The sequence below is a fragment of the Spermophilus citellus genome, assembly GCF_964194105.1.
Source record: "Spermophilus citellus genome assembly, chromosome: 4".
Lineage (NCBI taxonomy): Eukaryota > Metazoa > Chordata > Mammalia > Rodentia > Sciuridae > Spermophilus > Spermophilus citellus.
Window position 1 is genome coordinate 130,538,092 of NC_138185.1, and position 22,110 is coordinate 130,560,201.

The 22,110-nt window shown below is 38.3% G+C and overlaps 1 protein-coding gene across 1 annotated transcript in view; it reads left to right on the forward strand.

Annotated features, from left to right (window-relative positions):
• Positions 1-11,437, forward strand: part of SECISBP2L (SECIS binding protein 2 like) — a 54,535-nt gene extending 43,098 nt beyond the window's left edge. Inside the window, exons 17-18 of the mRNA XM_081291725.1 lie at positions 3,629-3,848; positions 7,184-11,437. Coding sequence (XP_081147851.1) covers positions 3,629-3,848; positions 7,184-7,866 — 903 coding nt within the window. The 3' untranslated portion in view covers positions 7,867-11,437. The remainder of the gene's footprint in view (positions 1-3,628; positions 3,849-7,183) is intronic.
• The last annotated feature ends 10,673 nt before the right edge of the window (positions 11,438-22,110 follow it).

The window sequence follows — 22,110 nt, forward strand, 5'->3', positions numbered from 1 at the left end:
CCCCTTTGCTGATTTTCATTATTGTTTTTTGTTTCCTTCTCATGGAACATGTTGCTGAGGGCATTCGGTAGTGCAGCCTTTCTAGTTGTAAATTCTTTTTAACTTTTATTAATCATGGAAGGTTTTTATTTCATCATCAAATCTAAAGCTTACTTTTGCTGGGCATAAGATTCTTGGTTGGCATCCATTTTCTTTCAGAGCTTGGTATATGTTGTTCCAGGATCTTCTAGCTTTCAGGGTCTGGGTTGAAAAATCTGCAGATATCCTAATTAGTTCCTCCTATATGTAATTTGATTCCTTTCTCTTGTGGCTTTTAAAAATCTCTCCTTATTCTCTATGCTAGGCATTTTCCTTATAATGTGCCTTGGTGTGGATCTGTTGTGATTTTGTACATTTGGTGTCCTGTAAGCCTCTTTTCCAATTCATTCTTCATGTTTGAAAAATTTTCTGATATTATTTCGTTGAATAGATTGTTCATTCCTTTGGTTTGTGACTCTATGCCTTCCTCTATCTCAAAATTCTTAAATTTGGTCTTTTTATGTTATCCCATAATTCTTGAATGCTTTATTCATGGTTTCTTACCATCTTTACTGTGTGGTCAACATTCTTTTTAAGATTATATATTTTGTCTTCATTGTCTGAGGTTCTGTTTTCCAAGTGATCTAATCTCTAGGTTATGCTTTCTGTTGAACTTTTAATTTCGTTTATTGTTTCTTTCATTTCAAAGATTTCTGTTTTTTTTTTCAGAACCTCTATCTCCTTTTTGAAGTAATCTTTTGCTTCCTGTATTTGCTTATGTAGCTCTTTATTGAAATGATCTTTTGCTGCCTGTATTTTCTCTCTTATATCATCCTTTAATTCATACAACATTTTAATTATTTACATCCTGAACTCCTTCTCTTCTGTTGTGCTGGCCATGGATCCTAATATTGTAGTATCTTGGTTTGTTGGCAGCACTTTTTCCTCCCCTTTTTTTTTTTTAATGATGCTCGTGTGTCTTCCCATCTAGCACTGTAGATCCAAGGCTTTACAGTTTTTACCTTATAGGCTTATAGTGTTTCTGCAGGTTTCCAATATCTCTCCTTTAAGGGGAAGAACAATGTGAACAGATCTCAATACAAATGATATACAATCTTAAACCAAAGAGCTGCTATTAAGACATTAACAGTTTTGTCACAATATACAGAAACGGTACCTTCAATTATTAGCTACAGTATAAACAGTAGGTTTGCAAAAGGGTCTTCATTTTCTGTTGGTGGACAAAGAACCAGGGATGAGGTATAGGATGAGATGTTGGGGTAGGAAGTGAGGATATAGAGTATTAGATCTTAGAAAGCATGAAAGAGGAATCTAAAGAAGTTGGTGAGTAGCAGAAGAGAGAGAAAGTGATTTGGGGGAGACAAGTAAGTGAGAAGACAGTAGAGTACAAAGACAGACAAACATAAATATTAGGAAAAGTAAAAAATGTAAAAATAGGAGATAAAAGAATATACAACACCACTGTATATGCTATTTAGACATCCCAGTCCTTAGTAGCCTAATTCATGAAAAGTACTTCTTTCATAAATGTTGGGGATGTGAGGACCAGAGGAGAGAGAAAAAGAGAAATCCCAAGAAAGATACAAGGATTGTTTTTGTTGGAGATCAGTATCTTACCAGCTTCTCTTCTCATCCAGTAGGTGAGGTTGTCTGTTGTTTGCTCCTATCTCCATCCTCAGGATGGTGAAGATTATTAGGGTGTGAGGATTGGTCTTGGGAATGTAGCTCCTGGAAATGGAGTATAGCACTTGCCAGTCATCGATGGGAGACTGTACCCCAAGGATCTCCTTTGGGGCCCACTTTTGTGATGTGGGTGCCTGGTCTTATCTCCTTATATTTCCTGTAGACCTCATAATTCCTGGTCTCTAATTTAGTCTCTAAACTGTGTCTCACCCACACCCTCCCTTTCTACTTCCCAATCAGGAACCTTTTTCTCCAGAGGTCTTGTGGGATGTGCTCAGGGGGCTGTGCATCTGTCTCAGAGAGCTGTTTTATATTGGGCAGTTCAGGACCTGGTTTTGCAGGCTTCAGATTGGCTGCATAGCCACAGGCACTGTGCCAGGTTATCAGGCTGCTGGGAAGAGGGTGCAGTTGGGGACCTTGATTATGTTTCTAAACCTCAGCCAGTATTCCAAGCTGGGAGTTGCCCCAACTAGAGATGGCGACAAAGGTGTCCCAAGATGGAGGTGGCTGCTTTCAGTGATGGGGTATCAGATGAGGTGGGGCTGAATGGTGGTGTTGAGTGGTGTGTTCAGAGATGCAGCTCTGTGATGTGCAGTATTGTGGCTAGCGGCTTTCATCAGACCCAGTGCAATGTCCCCAGGTGCAGGCTACCACATGTAGAGAACTGTGGCAGTGGTTGCAGTGCCCCAAGATGAAGGAGACTGGAGGAGCCCATGTTGGTAGACATGGGTCCACACAGGTGTTACAGTCAGGATTCCTGCACGGGTTGGTGGGCAGGAGTTCTGCATGGGTGCTGACACCGGTGGTCCTACTTGGACACCTGCAGGACCTGCATGGAGGAGTGGTCAGGAGTCCTGCATGGGAGCAGCTGTCAGGGGTTCTCTCATCATTCACAGAGAAACTGTATTTCCACTACTTGAATCCCAGCTCTGGGAGTAACACAGAATGCAGCTTCCCTCTAGCACGCCATCTTGGATCTCCCCCTTGTTGTTAGTTTTTAATCATAATTATAAACTTAACTGTAATCCAAATAGAATAAGGAAAATACGGGAAATTTTGTTATTCATTTTTGTTCATAATCATAAACTTAATCCAGCTAAAATATACTGCTTGTATAATTTGCCTTTGACCCAATAATCATGCTTACCTGTTTTGTAAATGTCATATTTTTATCATTTTCAAGGCCCTAGCTGACTTCCTTTTGGTCTTTTGCATGTTCTTCCAATAAGTGAAATTACTGGGAATTTTTAATTCATGTGGAGACTGCCCTCTTCTACATTTGCAAATGTCACCCTACATATAGTCATCCCTTAAATCCTAATCCACATAAGATTCCTCACTGCTCCCCAGATAAGCCCTGTGCTCTCCAGATAAGCCCTGTACTTTTTTTTTTAATGTCTGTACCCTTATTCGTGGCTTTGTATGTTTAGCTAAGAATGCCCTATCTTTACCCCTCAAAATTGTATGGATATTAGGTATCATCTTCCTTTATGAATTTCAGCAATTAGAGTTAATGTCTTATCTAAAAGCCATAATATGTTATACCTCTCAAGGGATTTAAGATATTGTGCCTGGAATTATAGCTGTCTTTTGTCTTTTTATAGCCACACAGAAAGTTCCACAAAAGCAAAGTTGGTTTTCCAGTCTTTGTACTCTCTGTGATAACAAACAAGACACAAAATGAAGTGCATTTAACTTGTTTTGTTGTTGAGTTGATAAACTTGGGAAGAATGTTAAATATGTATCACAGTTAGTGGCTAGTGTTAGAATCAAGGAATTTTCTCAGACTTGTGTAGTTCTATGGTTTGCGTACCATTCAGATTTTTTTTTATCTGAAAAGAAGGGTAATAAAAAATGGACTAATTGGAATCTTCAGGGATTAATCAGAATCTCTGTTTCTTTCTAGAGCCTGTTTAATAAATTAGTAGAACTCACTGAGGAAGCCAGGAAAGCATATAAAGATATGGTTGCAGCAATGGAGCAAGAGCAAGCTGAAGAAGCCTTAAAAAATGTGAAAAAGGTACCACACCACATGGGGCATTCTCGGAACCCCTCTGCAGCAAGTGCCATTTCTTTCTGCAGTGTTATTTCTGAACCTATCTCTGAAGTAAATGAAAAGGAATATGGTAAGTTATTGCATACCATTTGAATGACTTAAACTTTAAAATAATTTAATTAATTAAAATAATTTTGTATGTAACTTTCCATTCTACCTTTTGTTCTTACCTTTATTTTTTTTAATCACCCAAACATTTCAATAACCTATAAATTTTGAAGTTTTCAATTCTGTATAGGACAATGGGACATAATGGGTTAAAACTCAGGAGAATTTTTGAAATAGGCATTCTATGAGACCCTGGAATTCAATCACAGTTCTAAAATCTTAAAATAGCCAACGTGGATCTTAAAAGTAGAATGCACCATACATGTGACCTATCACTAAGTAAATATTAGGAAGTTTTATTCTAATAATTTATACTCAGTTATTGAATTCTATATTTACTAAGTAAACTAAAGAACTGAATACTGCTGAGTCCAATCTTATAAAACCTAGACACATGACATTTACTTTGAATTAAATCTAATTGAGATAAAAAAGAAATACAGACCCACAGTATTTGTGTTTAATGTTTAACATTATTTACTGCAGTCTGCATTTTAGTAGTCTCCTTGCCTTGTTTTATAATACTTTGGACTCTTTAACTTCTCTTCCTTGAACTAGTTTCTGATTCATGTATCCTATCTTGCTGTTCTTTTTGTTTATTGTTTTTTGTTTTTTTTTAAAGAATAACCTCCTCCTTCTTTTTGGCATCTTGTTCTTCTTTTTCTTATGTTAATCTTATCTAAGAGTTTATCAAATAGTTTGTTATCACCTAAAATTTAATATATAGAAATCTGAGTCCCCTTTTCTTCCCACATTCCCTTCTGTGGCTTCTTGTCTGTGATTGTAGCTAAGTGTTTGATAAATCTTCAGGCCAGAGGCAATTAACAAGTTGTTTTTGGTCTTTAGGAATCCGTTGGTCATAGACAGATGTTACTTGCTAGAGGCAGCCATGGTTCTTTTGCTGAAGTGATAGCTAGTTAAAAATAAAATGAAGTAAATAAGTTCACTCCTCTCTCTGTATATATATTTAGTAAAAGGCCAAGTCTCAAAAGCACTCTTCAAGATATATCTATAAAGCAAAGGATTTGGGCTAATGACAGATTGATAAATAATCTCCATATGGGGATGTATAGGAAAAAAACAGCATGAAAAGAAACTCTCAAAGATTTAGTATCAGATTTAAACTGTTCAAAGATTGCAACTTGGTTTTTCACTCTCTGCCTAGGGGATTTAGGTATAATCAATTAATTCCTGAACCTCAGATTTCTCTTTAGGAAAAAAATGTTTGAAGGAAATGTAAATATGCCATAAAATTTTAAGAAATTTAGTGCTTTTAAAGTTTTTTGCATAATTGAATATATCTATAAATACATTTGTAAACTTTTTCATTTTGAGTACCCGCCCCCCTATACTTAGTATATGGCAACCATAGAGGACATAGGATTGGGAGTGAGGAGAGTTGATGTGTGGAGCAGCAAATAGAACAAATGCTTTTTGAACTATGTAAAAAATGCTGTGGGAGTTCAGGTTAGTAAATGCCTCTTGTGGAAAAGTCAGGAAAGATTCACAAAGAAACTGACATTTAAGGGTGGATATCAAGGATGAGTAAGAGTCTGAGGGGTAAAAGAAAACATAATTTGAATAGAAAGAATGTTGTATGCTAAAGCATAGCTTATGCAGTGACTTCAGGCAGCAGTGAGAATTCAGTGATACAAGATGACATGCATGGGTTGGGGTCAGGATGAAATGGTACTGGAAAGATAGATAAAGGTCTGTTTTAATCAACTTTTTTTGCTGCTGTGACTAAAGATCTAACCAGAACAGCTATAGAGAAGGAAAAGTTTTATTTGGGGGCTCACAGTTTCAGAGGTCTCAGTCCATAGCACCTGGCTTCATTCCTCGGTGCTTGAGGTGAGGCTAGACATTATGGCAAAAGAATGTGGCAGAAGGAAGTAGTTCACATGATGATCAGCAAGCAGAGAGAGTTCCACTTACCAGGTACAAAATATATCCCCCCAAAACATGCCCCAATGTCCACCTGTGCCAGCCACACCCTACCTGCCTTCAAGCTACGCTTAGTTAATCCCACTAGGGGATTAATTCATTGCTTGGGTTAAGACTCTCATAACCCAATCATTTCTCCTCTAAACCTTTTTGCATTGTCTCACACATAAGCTTTTGGGGGACACCTCACATAACAGACCACACAGGATTGGATCATGAAGGGCTTGGCTATGCTAAGCTAAGGGGTTTGAATCCTGTCCTAGGGTGATGGAAAGCCAGTTAGATAATGATATAGTCAATTCACAGAACCAGTTAGGAAGATATAAGGCATGAACTAAAGCAGTACTGATCAAATTTGGTAGTTTTTGAGCTAGAAGTGACAGGATGAATTCAGGGGAATGAAGATGTATCTTAAGGGAGAAAGAAGACAAGGATTACTCTGAGGTTTCTTCACCTTCAAGACTATGAATGGTAATGTAATTAGCTGAGATTGAGAATCTAGGAGAAAATTTTGTTTTCATGAGGTAGAAGTGAGAATGGGAAGGATCTGTTCATAGGAAAGGCAGTTTTTTTCTTTATAAACCATGTACCTGACTCAAAGTGCCAGTCAGTCTATGGGTGATAATCAAATTGAATACATTAATATGAGTAGGTTTCTTATTTCACTACAACTTGATGAAAATATTATACTTATAAAATACAAGTCAGAGCTGGAGTGTAATTAAATATTTTTATTTAAAAGATAAAAATAGAGGGGTAGAAGAGCTGTGTTTCATTTACTGATTCCTGGTACATTTTTTGTTCTATATTGATTTCCTGATATTAAAAATAATTTTAGATTATCACCACTGTATTATATAATAACATTTGGTACTTCAGAATCACTGTGTAAGCCAAGCTACACATACTATCAGATTTTCACAGTATTAGGAATACATGGACTGATTCATTGCTTATATATGGAATTACATTCCCCAAAATATCTTAGTAACTTGCTGACCAAATGTGATATAAACTCTTGAAATCAGAATATTTTTGCTGGATATTTTGGCTCTGCCATCTGTGAGTTGTGACTACTTGAGCTTAGTATAACCATAACCTGCCAACTGCCCCCTTCAAAAAGAAAAGAAAAAAAAGTGTAGATGATCCATTGATTTTCATGAATATATGGATTTTATATATGAATGTCATTGGTTCCTGTTGGTGTAAGAGCTGTTGCTTTAATTTTTAGTTTTTCAATCAATTTCTGAGGCCAACAAATTTCAGTATTTTTTCGTCACTCTTTTTGCATTTTTAAGTGCCATGATTTTGAAACAGTGTTTTAGCTTTTAAAAATCTGTTTTCTATTTGTAGAAACAAATTGGAGAAACATGGTGGAAACTTCAGATGGACTGGAAACATCAGAAAATGAAAAAGAGGTTTCCTGTAAGCACAGCACTTCTGAAAAACCTATTAAACTTCCACTTGACACAATTCATGTTAGTAAGCAGCCATCATTAGTGTCTGTAGGCAGTACTACCTCAGCTACAGATCCTGGGAAATCTACAGCAGGGGATAAAGAGGAAGTGAAGCCAGATGACCTGGAATGGGCCTCACAGCAGAGTACAGAGACTGGCTCTTTGGATGGTAGTTGCCGAGATCTTTTGAATTCCTCCATCACCAGCACCACTAGCACTCTTGTACCTGGCATGCTTGAAGAAGAGGATGATGAAGAGGAGGAAGAGGAGGAAGATTATACTCATGAACCTATATCAGTAGAAGTGCAACTTAATAGTAGAATTGAGTCATGGGTCTCAGAGACCCAGAGAACTATGGAAACCCTTCAGCTTGGAAAAACCCTTAATGGTTCTGAGGAAGACAATGTAGAACTAGGTGGAGAAGAGGAAGCAGAAGCACCTGAGGTGCTGGAGCCAGGAATGGACAATGAAGCATGGACTCCTGACCAACAAGCCAATCCTGAGCAACAGAAGTCCAGTAACTGCAGCTCTATGAACAAAGAACAATCTGATTCTAATTCTGCACCCCAAAATATATAACTCAGGAAATGTCACCCATCTCCCAACCATGTAAGGGTTGCAGCCATCACCTTTTATGCTTCATCTCAACATTTAGCACTGTCCAATAGTTATATGTGTTTAATTCCCAACAAATATTTTTGTAGCTTTTATGTATTCGTTATGATCAGTAGCTTAGCTTTTAATTAGCATCAAAGTGTCTTTCTAAGGACTGTGCAGAAAATTCAGATCTGTTTCACCTTATTTTATAATGAAAATAATAATTAAAAGAGAAGACCAGGTTTTAAAGAAAATAAATTTAAAATGCCTATTTAAATTCATTTTGAAAGCTTAAGATCAAGGTTCTAAGGATAAAAACAGCTGTCAGTGTTTGTTTCATGACTACAACTTCACTCTTAATTTGTCTGATTAAAAAGTTGGGTTTTTTTTTTGTTGTTGTTGTTGTTGTTTTAAAAAGAGCTAAAGATAGGCTCAGAAAGCTTAAAGGCTGAGGTTAATGAGTCCACAAAGTGTATACATTAAGAAATGGATGCAACTTTTATTTGGCCCATAAATGCTTACTTCAGAAGTCACTGATCATTATAATCCATTAAAGTTGTGATGGGCTAAAACAGAGTCTCCAGAATTTAGCAATGACGCCACCAGGATAGATTAGAACTGGCTGGCCTCATTTGTAAAAAGTGATAAATGTCATTTATGATAATGAATAGTCACCCAAGATAGGACCTGTCAGGTTCTATCTTGAATTGCTTCTTACTTACCTCAGGAATGCTTTTGTACATAGTCTTATTTACATAAAGTTAGATTAATTTTGACAGGTGAATAACTGTAACTGATTGTATGACTGCAGCACTTACATGTAAGCTATCCTGAAAAAGTCTATTCTGATATGTTCTCTTGCATGCTTCTGGTTCAGGACACTCTTGATTTGAGATATGGATTTGATTGGGCATTCAAACTTGTCCTGAGTACAAAACCATTTCATCTTTTTTTAAATATACATTTCAAGCCTAGCCTTGAGAACCTTCCACATAGCGACCACCATAATTACTGAAAGGAAAGGGAATTTTGCACAGTTCATAACATGTATCCTGATAATCAAGGCTTAGAAGAGGAAGTTTTAGAAGAACAGAGAAAGTTGTTCTAATTGTGCTGAACCTATTAGATGACTTATATACAGATATATGCAGGTATTTTTTATTCACTATTATTTATCTCTGCCCTTCTCTAGGAGTGTGTGTACTTGCTTGGGAGAAGTTACACTTACTGAGCTTAATATTTTATTTGCTAGTCAATCATCACCTGAACTTTAATGATATCTACAAGTTTATGTAATGGTAGGAGAATTACAAATTATTCATTTCTCTGTCTTCCCTCTACCGCCTCCTCCATCTCCAACTGGCTAACATGCACATGCTCAGTCAGCTTTCTACTTAAAAGCTCCCATAGATGCAAAACAGAGGAGGGAGTGTTATTTCCCTACCCTGATTGTATGGGGCAAGGCATTGCCTCACAGAGGTGGGAGAGAAGAGTTGGGCAGATTCTTTACTGAACTTATTGGGACTACTGTGCTAGTTTTGATGTTTTATAATGCTGGCACTTAATTACTGGAGAGATTAGATTCTTGGTTGATAATATAGTACTTGTGGCTTACGAAAGTTTAGGAGCGTTGCTATATAGAAAATGTCAGACTGTCAGCTTTATTAGTGTGCTAAAAGGGGACATTATTATATGTCCTGTCTACACTGTTCTCCAGTATAGACTTCCTAGGCACTAATTATCCAATACTTAAAGGAACACAGCGTGTAAGGAATGAAGCCTCTGAAATAGTTATCATGGATTTATATGTGGCAGATCTTACTGTCTCTACACATTTGGAAGTGTTAGTTTGTTTAAAGAAATGATAGAGGATTTGAACTACTGACAATCTTAAAAGTGAATTGAAAAACTTTTCATACTTTTTATGATGTTAATTTCCTTTATTCCATGTCAGTGATTCAGATAACTCTTGATCTTGAGGTAATGGCTTTTCAAAGGTTTCTTATATTTTGTATCTCTTCTGAACAGGAATCACCATTTTAGATTTTTGACATTTGTATCAAAAGAGAAGTTGGGGAAATCTTCAGAACACCAGTAATTTAATTTTGCTATAGACTTCAGAAGTATTTGATTATGTTTGATAAATGCTCTCACGCATGCAGTACCTCTTCTGCCAGCAAAACCAAGGGACCATAGCCTTTTTTATATGAGACAGGTCACTTCTAGAGGACAACCCAAGATTTATTAAAGAAAATGCTACTATGTTGAGAGTATACTTAAGTATGTATTAATGATGTCTTTATAATTTGTTTCTTTAAATTTTGAAATTTGTGTATATTGAACTATAGGCTTTGGATGAGGTATGAGAATTAGGAAAGTTTTATTTTTGGAAATTGTGTGGTTCACTCTTTGGAGACCTAGAAAGAGATCTCTTGGTAAGAGTAAGGGTTCATTAGCACAAGAAATAAAAACATAGTGACTTTTTTTCTTAGTGTATAGTTGTTTTACTGGCAATACTTAATGTTAAATTTCTATTTCAGTATATAAGTATATGAATTACAGTATGAATTATACTCCCCAAATTAGATTTCTGCTTCAGTAGATTTGTTTGCTGTGAAGATTACTTCTCAAAAGACAAATGTTCATATTAGCTTAATTTTTTGGTTTAAATATGTTTGTAAATGATGTAATATATTTCTTTTGACTAAACATGGAAAAATAATGTGTGTTATATTGAAAAGTTTTTACAGGCTTTGACTGGAGGTCATTTTTGCAGAGATGGTATTTTATATGCTTCCAGTATTTGGAAAAGAATTAGTCAAAAGGAATTCACATAGTTTAAATATTGATAAATTAATATCCAAATAATGTACTTGTTTGATTTCTTAATAAGCTAGGGAAGGTGGGTGGGGTGGGAATTATAATGTGCAAATGAGTAATGATCTCTACATTAATTTTCAACTCTTTAACATAAAACTGCTAAACCGTAACACATTGTTACTTTAATATATGTATAAAAAAGTATTATTGTTTGTAAAGCTGCTGTTGGCTTTAAAAAAATAAAAAGAACTCATCATGTAAGTATTTTCTGTATGTTGTGCCAACAGGTTAGAACATTAATCTGCTAAAATTTTAATTAATTATCTTTTTTGATTTAAAAAATTTTTCTGTGAAGTAATTTATTTGTCTTCTTCCTCCCTTATCCTTTCAGTCTTTATACACACCACAATATCAACCAAATTTTTTCTAATCTGAAACTGAAATCTAAATCTTAATGATAAAAATTTAAAATTTGTTGGCACATCACACCTAAAAGTATTTGTATTATTTTATAATGTAATTTCCAAATATACCATATGAGTTTATAATTTAATGTCTTAATTATAATGCTCTAATAAAAACTAGCAACATTAGTTGAGTTATAATATGAAGGGATTTTCATCTTGCTTTTTTGCTGTATGAAGAATAATTGTTATCACATTGGGGGTAATAACAGCTTATTTTGCACTATGTAAATTCTAGTGGGGGTTCTTCTGTACTAATAAAATGATTATTGAAAAGTAGTCTTATCATTTCAGAATAGGTACTCACCCAACATGTAGAGTAGTGAAAAAAGAAAAGCTTAGTTTGTAGAGTTGTTCAGTGCTTACCTAGGTTTGCCAAAGAATATTGTAAAATCTCTAGGACGGTATTAAAAATCTCCATATGGGATGGTTGGTATGAGCTGTGGCAAGGGCTTAGGGCTGTAGCCAGAGACCATCCTATTGTTAGGAGGCTTCTGAAGAGTCGTCCTTTTTGTGAGTTCCTCTGTGCCAGACACTGTTCTAAGCCACTTCCCAAAAGTAACACATCTAGAGATGCCATTACTACTACTCACTTTTCAGAAGATGAAACAGTCATGGAGATACTGATTTGTCCAGGATCCCATAGATGGTCAGTAGCAGAACTCAGTTCCATTCCAGAGTGCTTGATTTTAATCACTGCTTTCTTGGGTCTCTGCACAAAGTGCTGAGGCTATACAAACTGAGCATACCTTCACTACCTTTAGGCATCTACTCAGTGTGAAACTTGAGGAATGAACTGATTGCTTTAGGGACTGGATTATTGAGCTTTACCTGATTACTTTCCCTAGAGTAGTCACTGTCACAATGAAAGGCAGGGAATCTGAAAGACTGGATTCTTCTCTATTCAGAAACAGTAAGATACTTAAACTTTATTTCTTTTATGAAAATTTTGGTGATCACAAAGGAGGGGTACATCATCAGTTGTATCAGAAATTTCCTTTCTTTCAGTTTTAGTTATACATGAATGTATTTTGACATGCCATACATATATGGAGTATAACTTCCCATTCTTGTGGTTGTACATGATATGGAGTTACATTAATCAGGTATTCATATATGTCTAATTCATTCTACTGTCTTTCCTATTCCCATCCTCCCTCTGTTCCTCCTATCTCCCCCTGTCCTATCCAATGAACTGCCCCCCACCTATTGTGAGTCAACATCTGCATATCAGAGAGAGAACATCCAGCCTTTGGTTTGGGGGGGATTGGCTTATTTCACTTAGTATGATAGCTTCCAGTTCCACCTGTTTACCACCAAATGCCATGATTTCATTCTTTATGGCTGAGTAATATTCCATTGTGTATATGTACTACATTGTCTTTATCCATTCATCTATTGAAGGGCATATAGGTTGGTTTCATAGTTTAGCTATTGTGAATTGAGCTGCTATGAACATTGATGTGGCCACATTACTATAGTATGCTGATTTTAAGTCCTTTGGGTATATGCCGAGGAGTGGGCTAACTGGGTCAAATGGTGGTTCCATTCCAAGTTTTCTGAAAAATCTCCATAATGCTTTCCAAAGTGTTTATACCAATTTGCAGTCCCACCAGCAATGTATGGATGTACCTTTTTCCTCACATCCTCACTAACATTTATTGTTACTTGAATTCTTGATAGTTGCCATTCTGACTGGAGTGAGATGAAATCTCAGTGTAGTTTTAATTTGCAAGAAATTTCCTTCTTAATCAGTGCACTACTCCCTGTGTTTTTTTTTTCCCCTGATTATGATTGTTTTTTATCCTAACTGACCAGAAGAGGGTGTGCATGGCACCTGAAAACAATCAAAAGCTACCATATAACATTAATTTTTTAATGTGGAGAAAGGAAGTATCCTGAACTATAGGTCTTGCCATGAAAGGTGCTTAGTTCTAAATTTATGCTCAGAGCTCAGGGAACATGTCCACAGCGTATCTTTTTAGAAGCTTTCTAAAACTAACACTATCAAAAGCCATTTAGAGTAGTCAAGTTGTATGACATTTCTAAATTAGCAATTCAATCAGTTGTTTTGGCTCAATTTGAGTTCTGATGTTAAAGACACCAGGCTTATCCCATAATAGACATCAGTGGCAGCCTGTGGATTGCTGATCCAAGGCATACTCCCCTAGAACTCTCAAGCAGAAGGTTTGGAGAACTGGGAGATGGTTCAGTTGGGGATGCAGTCTCAGTCCCCACCCTACTCTTTCTATCTTGACACTTGGAGTAATTATGTGTTAACCCTGGGGCAAGAAAAGAAATGTTTACTCTTGCAGAAATGGGTTGGGTAATTCTGTGACTATAACCAGTCTGTGACTCTACAAGTTTCTAGTCTGGAAACAGAGGACTGGACCAGGTAAGAATGAGCTGCATAAAAGTTGGAGGTCATAGCAAGTGTGTTTTATTAACACTGCCGAGAGCCAAAGAGAATGGCATTGCAACTCGGCAAGCTGTGCTCCTGGAGTCCTATATAGTATAGGCTTCTATGGAAGGAAAGGCTGCTTTGTCTCCTTGGAAGCTTCAAGAACGGCCATAGCCTTGAATGACACAGAGGGGAAAGGTAATAACCACAGCCTTGCCTGGTGGGATTCTTGATTTGAAGCAGTCTCCGTGGCACCCTTATCTACCAGGGATAGAGTGGTGTCAGTGAACCCACTACTTACTTATCATGAAGATTCTTTAGGTTATTGTTTCTCTGTTTTCTCTTTGCTTACTTGAATTGGAGAATTTAACTGTTTGTAAACCCTCAACTTGAGAAAGGGATAATGAAGTTGAAATTTAAGCAGTTAATTTTGTTTGTTAACTCTGGATAAAAAGAAATGAGAAAGGTTTGAAAACATAGGAGAAATGTCAGAGGTAATTCTCTTTGTCATTATTCTTTTTCCTAGCTTCCCCTTTTAAAGCCAGTATGGCCCACAAAGTCAAAAATATTTACTCTTTGGCCTTGTACAGAAAAAGGTTGTGAACCACTGATGTTGTGATGATGTCCACAACAATTTACACTCATGTGATTTTCCCCTTCAGTTCTTTTGTTTCTAGAGACGATACATCTGTTGTGAATTTACGTATTTTAAATCACATTCAGCTCTGCCAGCTGGTAGGTGTGTGGACACGTGGGAGGAGTGCCATCAGAAGCAGGCCTGGATGCTGTGATTGTACCGAGACTTGGGAAGCCCGAGTTCTCATTTCTCCATTCTTGCGTTAGCTTGAATGTGAACAAAACACCTGACAAAAACAACTTAGAGGAGGAAAAGTTTTTTTTTTTTGGTTCCGTTTCAGAGGTTCAATCCATGGTTAGCCAAACCCATTGCTCTGGGCCTGAGGCAAAGCAAAACATTATGGCAGCAGGGAATGATGAGAAAAGCTGCTCAGATGATGGCAGCCAGGAAGCAGAGAGAAAGGGGAAGGAGCTACAGCAAAGATGGAACTCTCCCAGGGCACAGCCCCAGTGACCCATCTCCTCCAGCCATACCCACAGGCCTATGATTAGTCCATTCAAACTAGGATGGACTGATTAGGTTACAGCTCTCTATCCAATCTCCCACCTCTGAATATTCCTGCATTAATGAAGAAGACTTAGGGGGACATCTCATATCCAAACCATAACAATTCTCTACTCACTCTAACATTAAGCAAGTCTTTTGAATCTCTGGTTCTTGATTTCCTCATCAACAAAAAAATTTGGCTTTTCCTTAGAGAAACAGACCATTCTTTGGCCATGGGTGCTTATGAATTGGACCAGAGCTGGGCACTTCCCTAAGGCTGCCAGCACATTCAAGGTGAACCCAGTACCCAGCTCATGGTAATTAAGCCCATGACCCTAGTTCCCTCAAAAATTTGAACTGGAAGCCACTGAAAGCAGAATGAGTCGTTTGCACAGAAAGCAGTCTCTGAGAAACAATCCAACCATGGATTGAGCCTCGGAAACTGTGAGCCAAAATAAAACTCTGAGGAACAGTCTCTGTTCAAAGAGCTTTTTATGTTCTTGGATCCATGGGTACCTGGATTTTAAGAGAGAAATCTCTATAGTCCTTGGTGGCTGTGAGGAGGCAAAGTCTCCATCCCCTAGTGTTGAGCAGGTTTCCTTACTGTCAGACATGTTAGAGCTTCCAACATTCTAAAGTATTTTTTTTCCTAATGCATTTTAACTTTCCACAAAGGGGTTTATTATATGTCGTTTTCCATGTCTTTGTAACTATTAAGCTGAATTCTACAGCAATGGTTTTGTATTTTTAGTCCATTCCCATGCCTTTGATCAACACTTCTCTAAATTGTGTAGAGCTTTTTGTGTTCTTGGATTATTTAGTTACTAAGAGCAGTTAAGAGGAACCAGCCAAATAAAAATGGAAGACAACCCTTTTTTATTCCAGCACTGACTTCAAAAACTTATCTAAGTCTGACTTCGACACATTGCCAAAGAAAACTAGTGGTAGAAATGGTACCAGAAGCCAGGCTTAAACCCTTATCCTGAACAATTTAGCAAATTGCTACTATTTGTTAAGTAGCCAAAAGCTACAAATATTATTTCTTCCCATAAACTAGAAGCTGTCTCCCTTCCTCCTTCCCATGGCCACTCTTCACCTAGCCTAACCCTCTACCCTACAATGAGAATGAGTCCTATATATGACTTTTCCATCTGCTCCTTAGCTAGGGCAAGATACTTTAATCTTCATAGATTAATATCATGTTAACAACCTGCTTATTTGGTTTCCTCAGCAACCAGAACACAATATTTAAACTGATGGCATCTCTGGCTCAGAATAGAAAGTGAATAAGCTTGATTGTGTGTGTCTGGTCTGCTCAAGGCTGCTTTATCTCTTCAAAGACTTCCTCACCTGATTATTCATGGCAGCAAACTACTAAAGGGACTACAACCTGGAGTACAATCTTGGCAAAACCTGTGGACCTGTATCCAAAGCCAACTTCATCCTTGCCAGTTACATTGGTCCTTATTTTCAAGCCATGGGAATACTGATCTAATTGTCTCTTTTAATTCCAGTATTTAGGAAAAATTTTCCACATCTTTCTACCTTTTGCAAAAATTTGGGTAAATTACCGCCAGTTTTCATGAAATCTGAGCAAGAATCTAGATGATGGAGCTGCCTGGGCATTTAGAAAAAAGCTTTTCAGGGAAGTTACTATTAAGGAAATATTAAGTAGGAATCTGTTCTTTTGTCTGTTTAGTTTGTCCCTTCTCTGGGAAACTGATTCCTGCTCCTTATATAATCTCTTAATCACAACCAGAGCAATAAGTTAGCTGGTCCTAAGGCCATTGTTTAGTTTGGAAATCCTGAAACAGTTTAACCATACTGTTGTCAATGGGTTTTTTCCTTGGGAATCTCAGACTTGGGGCTGAGAAAGAGTAGCTCAATTTGTTTTGGGTACTTGGATTTTTAAAAACTTTTATTTGTTTATTCTAATTTGTTATACCTGACAGCAGAATGCATTTCAATTCATAGCACGCATGTGGAGCACAATTTTTCATTTCTCTGGTTGCACACAAAGTAGAGTCACACTATTCATGTCTTCATACATGTACCTAGGTTAATGGTGTCCATGGGTACCTGGATTTTAAGAGAGAAACCTCTACAGTCATTGGTGGCCGTGAGGAGGCAAAGACTCCATCCCCTAGTGTTGAGCAGGTTTCCTTACTGTCAGACATTTTAGAGCTTCCAACATCCTAATGTATTTTTTTTTCCCTAATGCATTTTAACTTTCCACAAAGGGATTTATTACATATCAGGCAGCAGATGGACCATGGAACATACATGAAGTTCTCCAAATTTATTTGATTGTGGAACACTTTTTCTTTGCAAAAATATGAGCATCCTGGGGCAATAGTTTTACATATGTGCATCCAAACATGTTGCTTATACTGTGAAGGTCCAGAAGGTCTGGACAAAAAAGGGACACCTACAAAAAAACTCAGAGGTTCTCAACCAGGAGCACCCCCTACACACACACACACACACACACACACACACACACACACACACAGAAAACATTTTTTAATTTCTTTTTTGTAGTTAAGATGGACAGAATGCCTTTATTTTATTTGTTCATTTTTATGTGGCGCTGAGGATCGAACCCAGTGCCTCATACATGCTAGGCAAGTGCTCTGCCACTGAGCTACAGCCCCAATCCAGCTACAGCCCCAGTCCTGGAAACATTTTTACTGTTTCCATAACTGGAGAAGCTGCGGCTGTCATCTTCTGGCTTGAGACGATGGACAGGGCTAAACGTCTTACAATGTGCAAGACAGTGTCACCCTCCCCAACAACAAAGAATCATTTGTCCTGAACTGTCTACAGTGCAAAGGTTGAGGCACCCTGCACTGACTCAATGCCAGGGTACTGCATTAGACCTGTACAGATTCAGGACCCCAAATAGGTGGCCATGTGTTCTTATGGTGTTATCAAATGCTCTTGCGTTGTTTCTGGTGCAAGCTTAGACATTCTCTAAAGTTCCACAGTGGGTTTAGCCAGACACATCCAGATCTTCTGGATAACACAGCCCCCCTCCACACACACACACGCTTCCTGGGGAAGAGAATGAGGAGAGCTTGACCTGGAGCTTCTGCTCACTTGCCAGTGCATCCTCCCATGTCTCCCATCTATTTTCTCCCATCACATGGGAAGGCGGGTGAAGAAAAAAAGGGCAGGGAGGCACCTTGGCAAGGCTCCCAAGGGAATGCTCCAAGGAAAGCGCCAGTCAAGTGCTAGGAGGAGGCCTGAGAAACGAGCTGGTCTGGCCTTGACCACACAATCTAATCAAGCAAGAGTGGCAAGGACTGTATTCTATAAGATCATAACAGAATCCAGCCATTGCCCTGGTAAGCAGAATCCCTGGGGCACACTCCAGTCCCTTCTCAGGGAGAGTCACTGGACTGAGACTTGGAAAGGCCTGAGCAACTCTGACATTTCAGGAGAAAGAATAGGACACAGAGCCCTGCCTATTAAGGATTAGCTCTCTTAAAGACATCAACATCCTGCTCTGCCCGGGAGGGAAGGGCTCCTGGTACACTGGGACTTAGTTTTAAAACTAGTTTTAAAAGACAGCTCTAGGTTATCTGGGAAGAATTGGACACCCTACTGTTCAAAGACATGGGAGACTTGCTAATCACAACATGAGGACCCTCTGTCTCATTTTAATCAAATTCATGTTGGTTGGTGCTGATGATGGGCCCATGGTAGAAAGAGGTGCCCTGGCAGAATCAAAACAAACTCACATATGGCTGTGTCCTAAGACTTAGGAAGCCATCGCTTGGAATGTGAAATGTTTTCTCAGAGAAATCATATAAAAAGGTTCAGCATAGGCTAGGGATGTAGCTGAGTGACAGAGTACTTGCCCAGCATGCATGAGGCCCTGGGCTCAATTCCCACTTCTTATACTTCTAAACCTGGCAGTCCTTCAGTACAGCTCATATTGCAGTTGAAATGATAGGGAAAATTTCTACAACTTTAGGAAATAATGCTATTGGAAAAGTCATGTTTCAATTTCATAGGTTGAAACTGCTATTGTGGGTTCCTTTTCTTCTAGGAGAAAATGTGTAACTCAGGACAGCAGTCCCACATTGAAATCTCCTGGCCTCTCCTACAAATGTGCAGAACTTGACCACATACACACTGCATGCACACTGTCTCCTACTCAGACTCCCACCCCAGTGGGGCAGTGTGCCAATCAAGACTTCCAGGTAAGACACAGCTCATCTGCACTTTCCCCTGCTGGTTGCTGACCTCTTTGGACAGACACTCACCTGTCAATGGCCTCCAGACACTGATGACAGGGATAAGGAAATAGCACCCTCTCCCTGTCCAGCAGACACAGGGCAGGCAGCATGTGGGTAGGACCAACGAGAGCTGTGCCCAAGGCAGGGTTCCCAGGATGTAGAAATTTTGGTATGAAAAAAACCACAGAGATGACTCAGTTCAAGTCCCAATATGGGGATAATGGACGGGGAAACTAGGTCCAGGGAAGTGATGGGACATGCTCAGGATCACTTAGCTTTTTGGAGGAATATTAGGCTGCAACCCAGATCCCCCAGTCGCCATACTGTCCTCTTACCACTCCATCTCAGAGCCTCAGAAACTAAATATCCCCATCCCTAATTTCACTTTCAAAAAATACATTCTCTAAGAAAAGCTTTATTTTCAGGCCAAAATAGCTATACTTACTGAGTTAGGGTCATAGAACTCCCATGAAATGGGTTTGCAAACTTTGCCACCCATGACACTACAGATACCGTAGTGTCCCTGCACCTGGAATCTCCATTTTGTCTGTTTTTGCTGTGATGGTATTTTTTCCTCTTGTCTTCCTTCTTTCTTTCTTTTCTTCCCCCCCTTTTTTTGGTGCATTTTAGTTGTACATAATGGTGGGATTCATTGATATATATGAATACATCAATATGGCCACACACTTTAGCCAATATTATCCCCCTGCATGTCCCCTTTCCCTCTTCTCCTCTCTCCCCCTGGTTCCTTTCCCCTTCTGTTTTCATGAGATCCCCCACCTCTTTCTTTTCCTTTTTCCTCTCCAACTTCCACATATAAGAGAACACATACAATCCTTTTCTGAGTTTGAATTATTTCACTTAACACAATGCTCTCGAATTCCATCTATTTTCCTCCTGCAACCTGGAATCTCCAACTGAGCAGCGATAGCAGTACCAACCACCACCAAACTTCTCCCATTCTCATCAGACTTCCCTCCACTAGTGGGAGAGAGGGGCTTCACTTCTGGCTATCTTCTGATCTCTGTAAATGTTCTTAAGTCCTCAGAGGAGTAAGATCATCCCACGTAGGTACATGATGGTGATGAAAAGAGAGATCTGCTTCATTGAAAGATTTAATACTGATGCTTCACCCTGCTCTGTGCACAGATGTCCAGGCAAGTAGTCAAACCTTACTTCTAATCTAGAAATGTCAATTATCTCCCTCAAGACCATGCTTTTAGGTTCTCAGAGGACATGGATAGAGCTAAACTTAATGATACAACTAGGATCTAGTGATGTATCTTACATATAGGGTTGTTTGAAACCCTCTAAGCATTTGTTCACAATGCTTTCCCATAGATGATCTCATTTGACCATGTGAGAAGGTAGGGCAGCTGGTATTCTTATACCCATTTTATAGATGAAGGAATTGAAAGTAAAGTTGCCTTTCTTCAAATTCTTCCACTAGCAGAGAAAAGATCACAACCTCAGTCTCTTGGATCTTTCCACTGAAAATAGGTCATTTGACCCTCACTGTGATTATATTTGGGGATAGGGCCTTTAACAAGGTAATTAAAGTTAAATAAGGTAACAAGGTTTATCCAATAGGACTGGTGTCCGGATAACAAGAGAGGGAAAAGCAGACATCTCACCCTCTGAGTATGCATACAGGAAAGGTCATTGTGAGGACACAGTAAGGAGGTGGCTGTCCACAATCAAGAGAGGAAGGGCTCACCAAGAACCATGCTTGACACCCTTGACACCCTGATCTTGAACTTGTGGCTTGCAGAAATGTAAGAAAATTATTTTTTTTTTGTTATAAGCCACCCAATCTATGTTTTTTTGTTTGTTTGTTTGTTTTAATGGCACTCTGAGCAGTAACTAGCTGTATGTGTTCCAATGACCTCTACTTTCAGGCAGTGAGCCTAGGTGAATTACCCAAGCCATAATCTCCAGCATTCTTCTGATTTACAGGTATATTGCAAGATATTTACAGAGATATTGCAAATTTGGTTCCAGGCCACTACAATACAGAAAATATTGCAATAAAGCAAGTTACACAAAATGTTTGGTTTTACAGTGCATATGAAGTTGTGTTAAACCTATACTATAGTCTATTAAGTGTTCAATGGCATTATGTCTTTAAAAAAAGTATGTACCTTAATTTAAAAATATTTAATTGCTAAAAAATGCTAATGATCATCTGAACCTCCAGGAGTTTTAGTCACAAAAAGCTGGTAGAGGGTCTTGCCTCTATGTTGATGGCTGCTGATTGATTGGACTGGTGACTGCTGAAGGGTGGGATACCTGTAGTAATTTCCCAAAATAAGACAATGAAGTTTGTTACATAGTTGACTCTTCCTTTCACAAAAGGTTTCTCTCTAGTATATGATATTGTTTGACAGCATTTTACCTCTGTAGAACTTCTTTCCAAATCCTCTCAAACCCTGCTGCTGTTTTCCAACAAAGTTTACATCATATTCTAAATATTTTTAGTAGTATTGTCATGACAACAATGTTCAGAGCATCTTCCCCAGGAGTAGATTTCATCTCATGAAGCTATTATGTTTGCTTATACTTAAGAAGCAACTATTCATCCATTAAAGATTTACCACAAGATTGCAGCATTCCAGTCACATTTTCAGGCTCAATTTCTAATTCTAGTTCTCTTGCTATTTCTACCGCATCTGCAGTTATGTCTCCACTGAAGTCTTGAACCCCTCAAAGTCATCCATGAGGATTAGAATCAACTTCTTCCAAACTCTTGTTAATGATGATATTTTGAACTTTTCTGATGAATCATAATTTTTAAAAATATTTATTTATTTTGGTGCTGGGAATTCAACTCAGGGCCTTGTGCATGCTAGGCAAGAATTCTACCACTGAGCCACATCCCTAGCCCTTTTTACTTCTGATTTTTAGATAGGGTCTTCCTAAGTTGCTTAGGGCCTTGCTAAGTTGCTGAGGCTGGCTTTGGACCTGCAATCCTCCTGGCTCAGCCTCCTAAGCCCTGGGATTAAGAGTGCACACCACCACACCCAGTTCTATGAACATTCTTGAGGACATCTAGAATGGTGAATTCTTTCTGGAAGATTTTCTTACTTTGCCAGATCCAGAAGAATCACTATCTGTGCCTTAGAAAATGTATACATTAGCCAGCTTTTTATCACTATAATGAATTAGTTACTTATG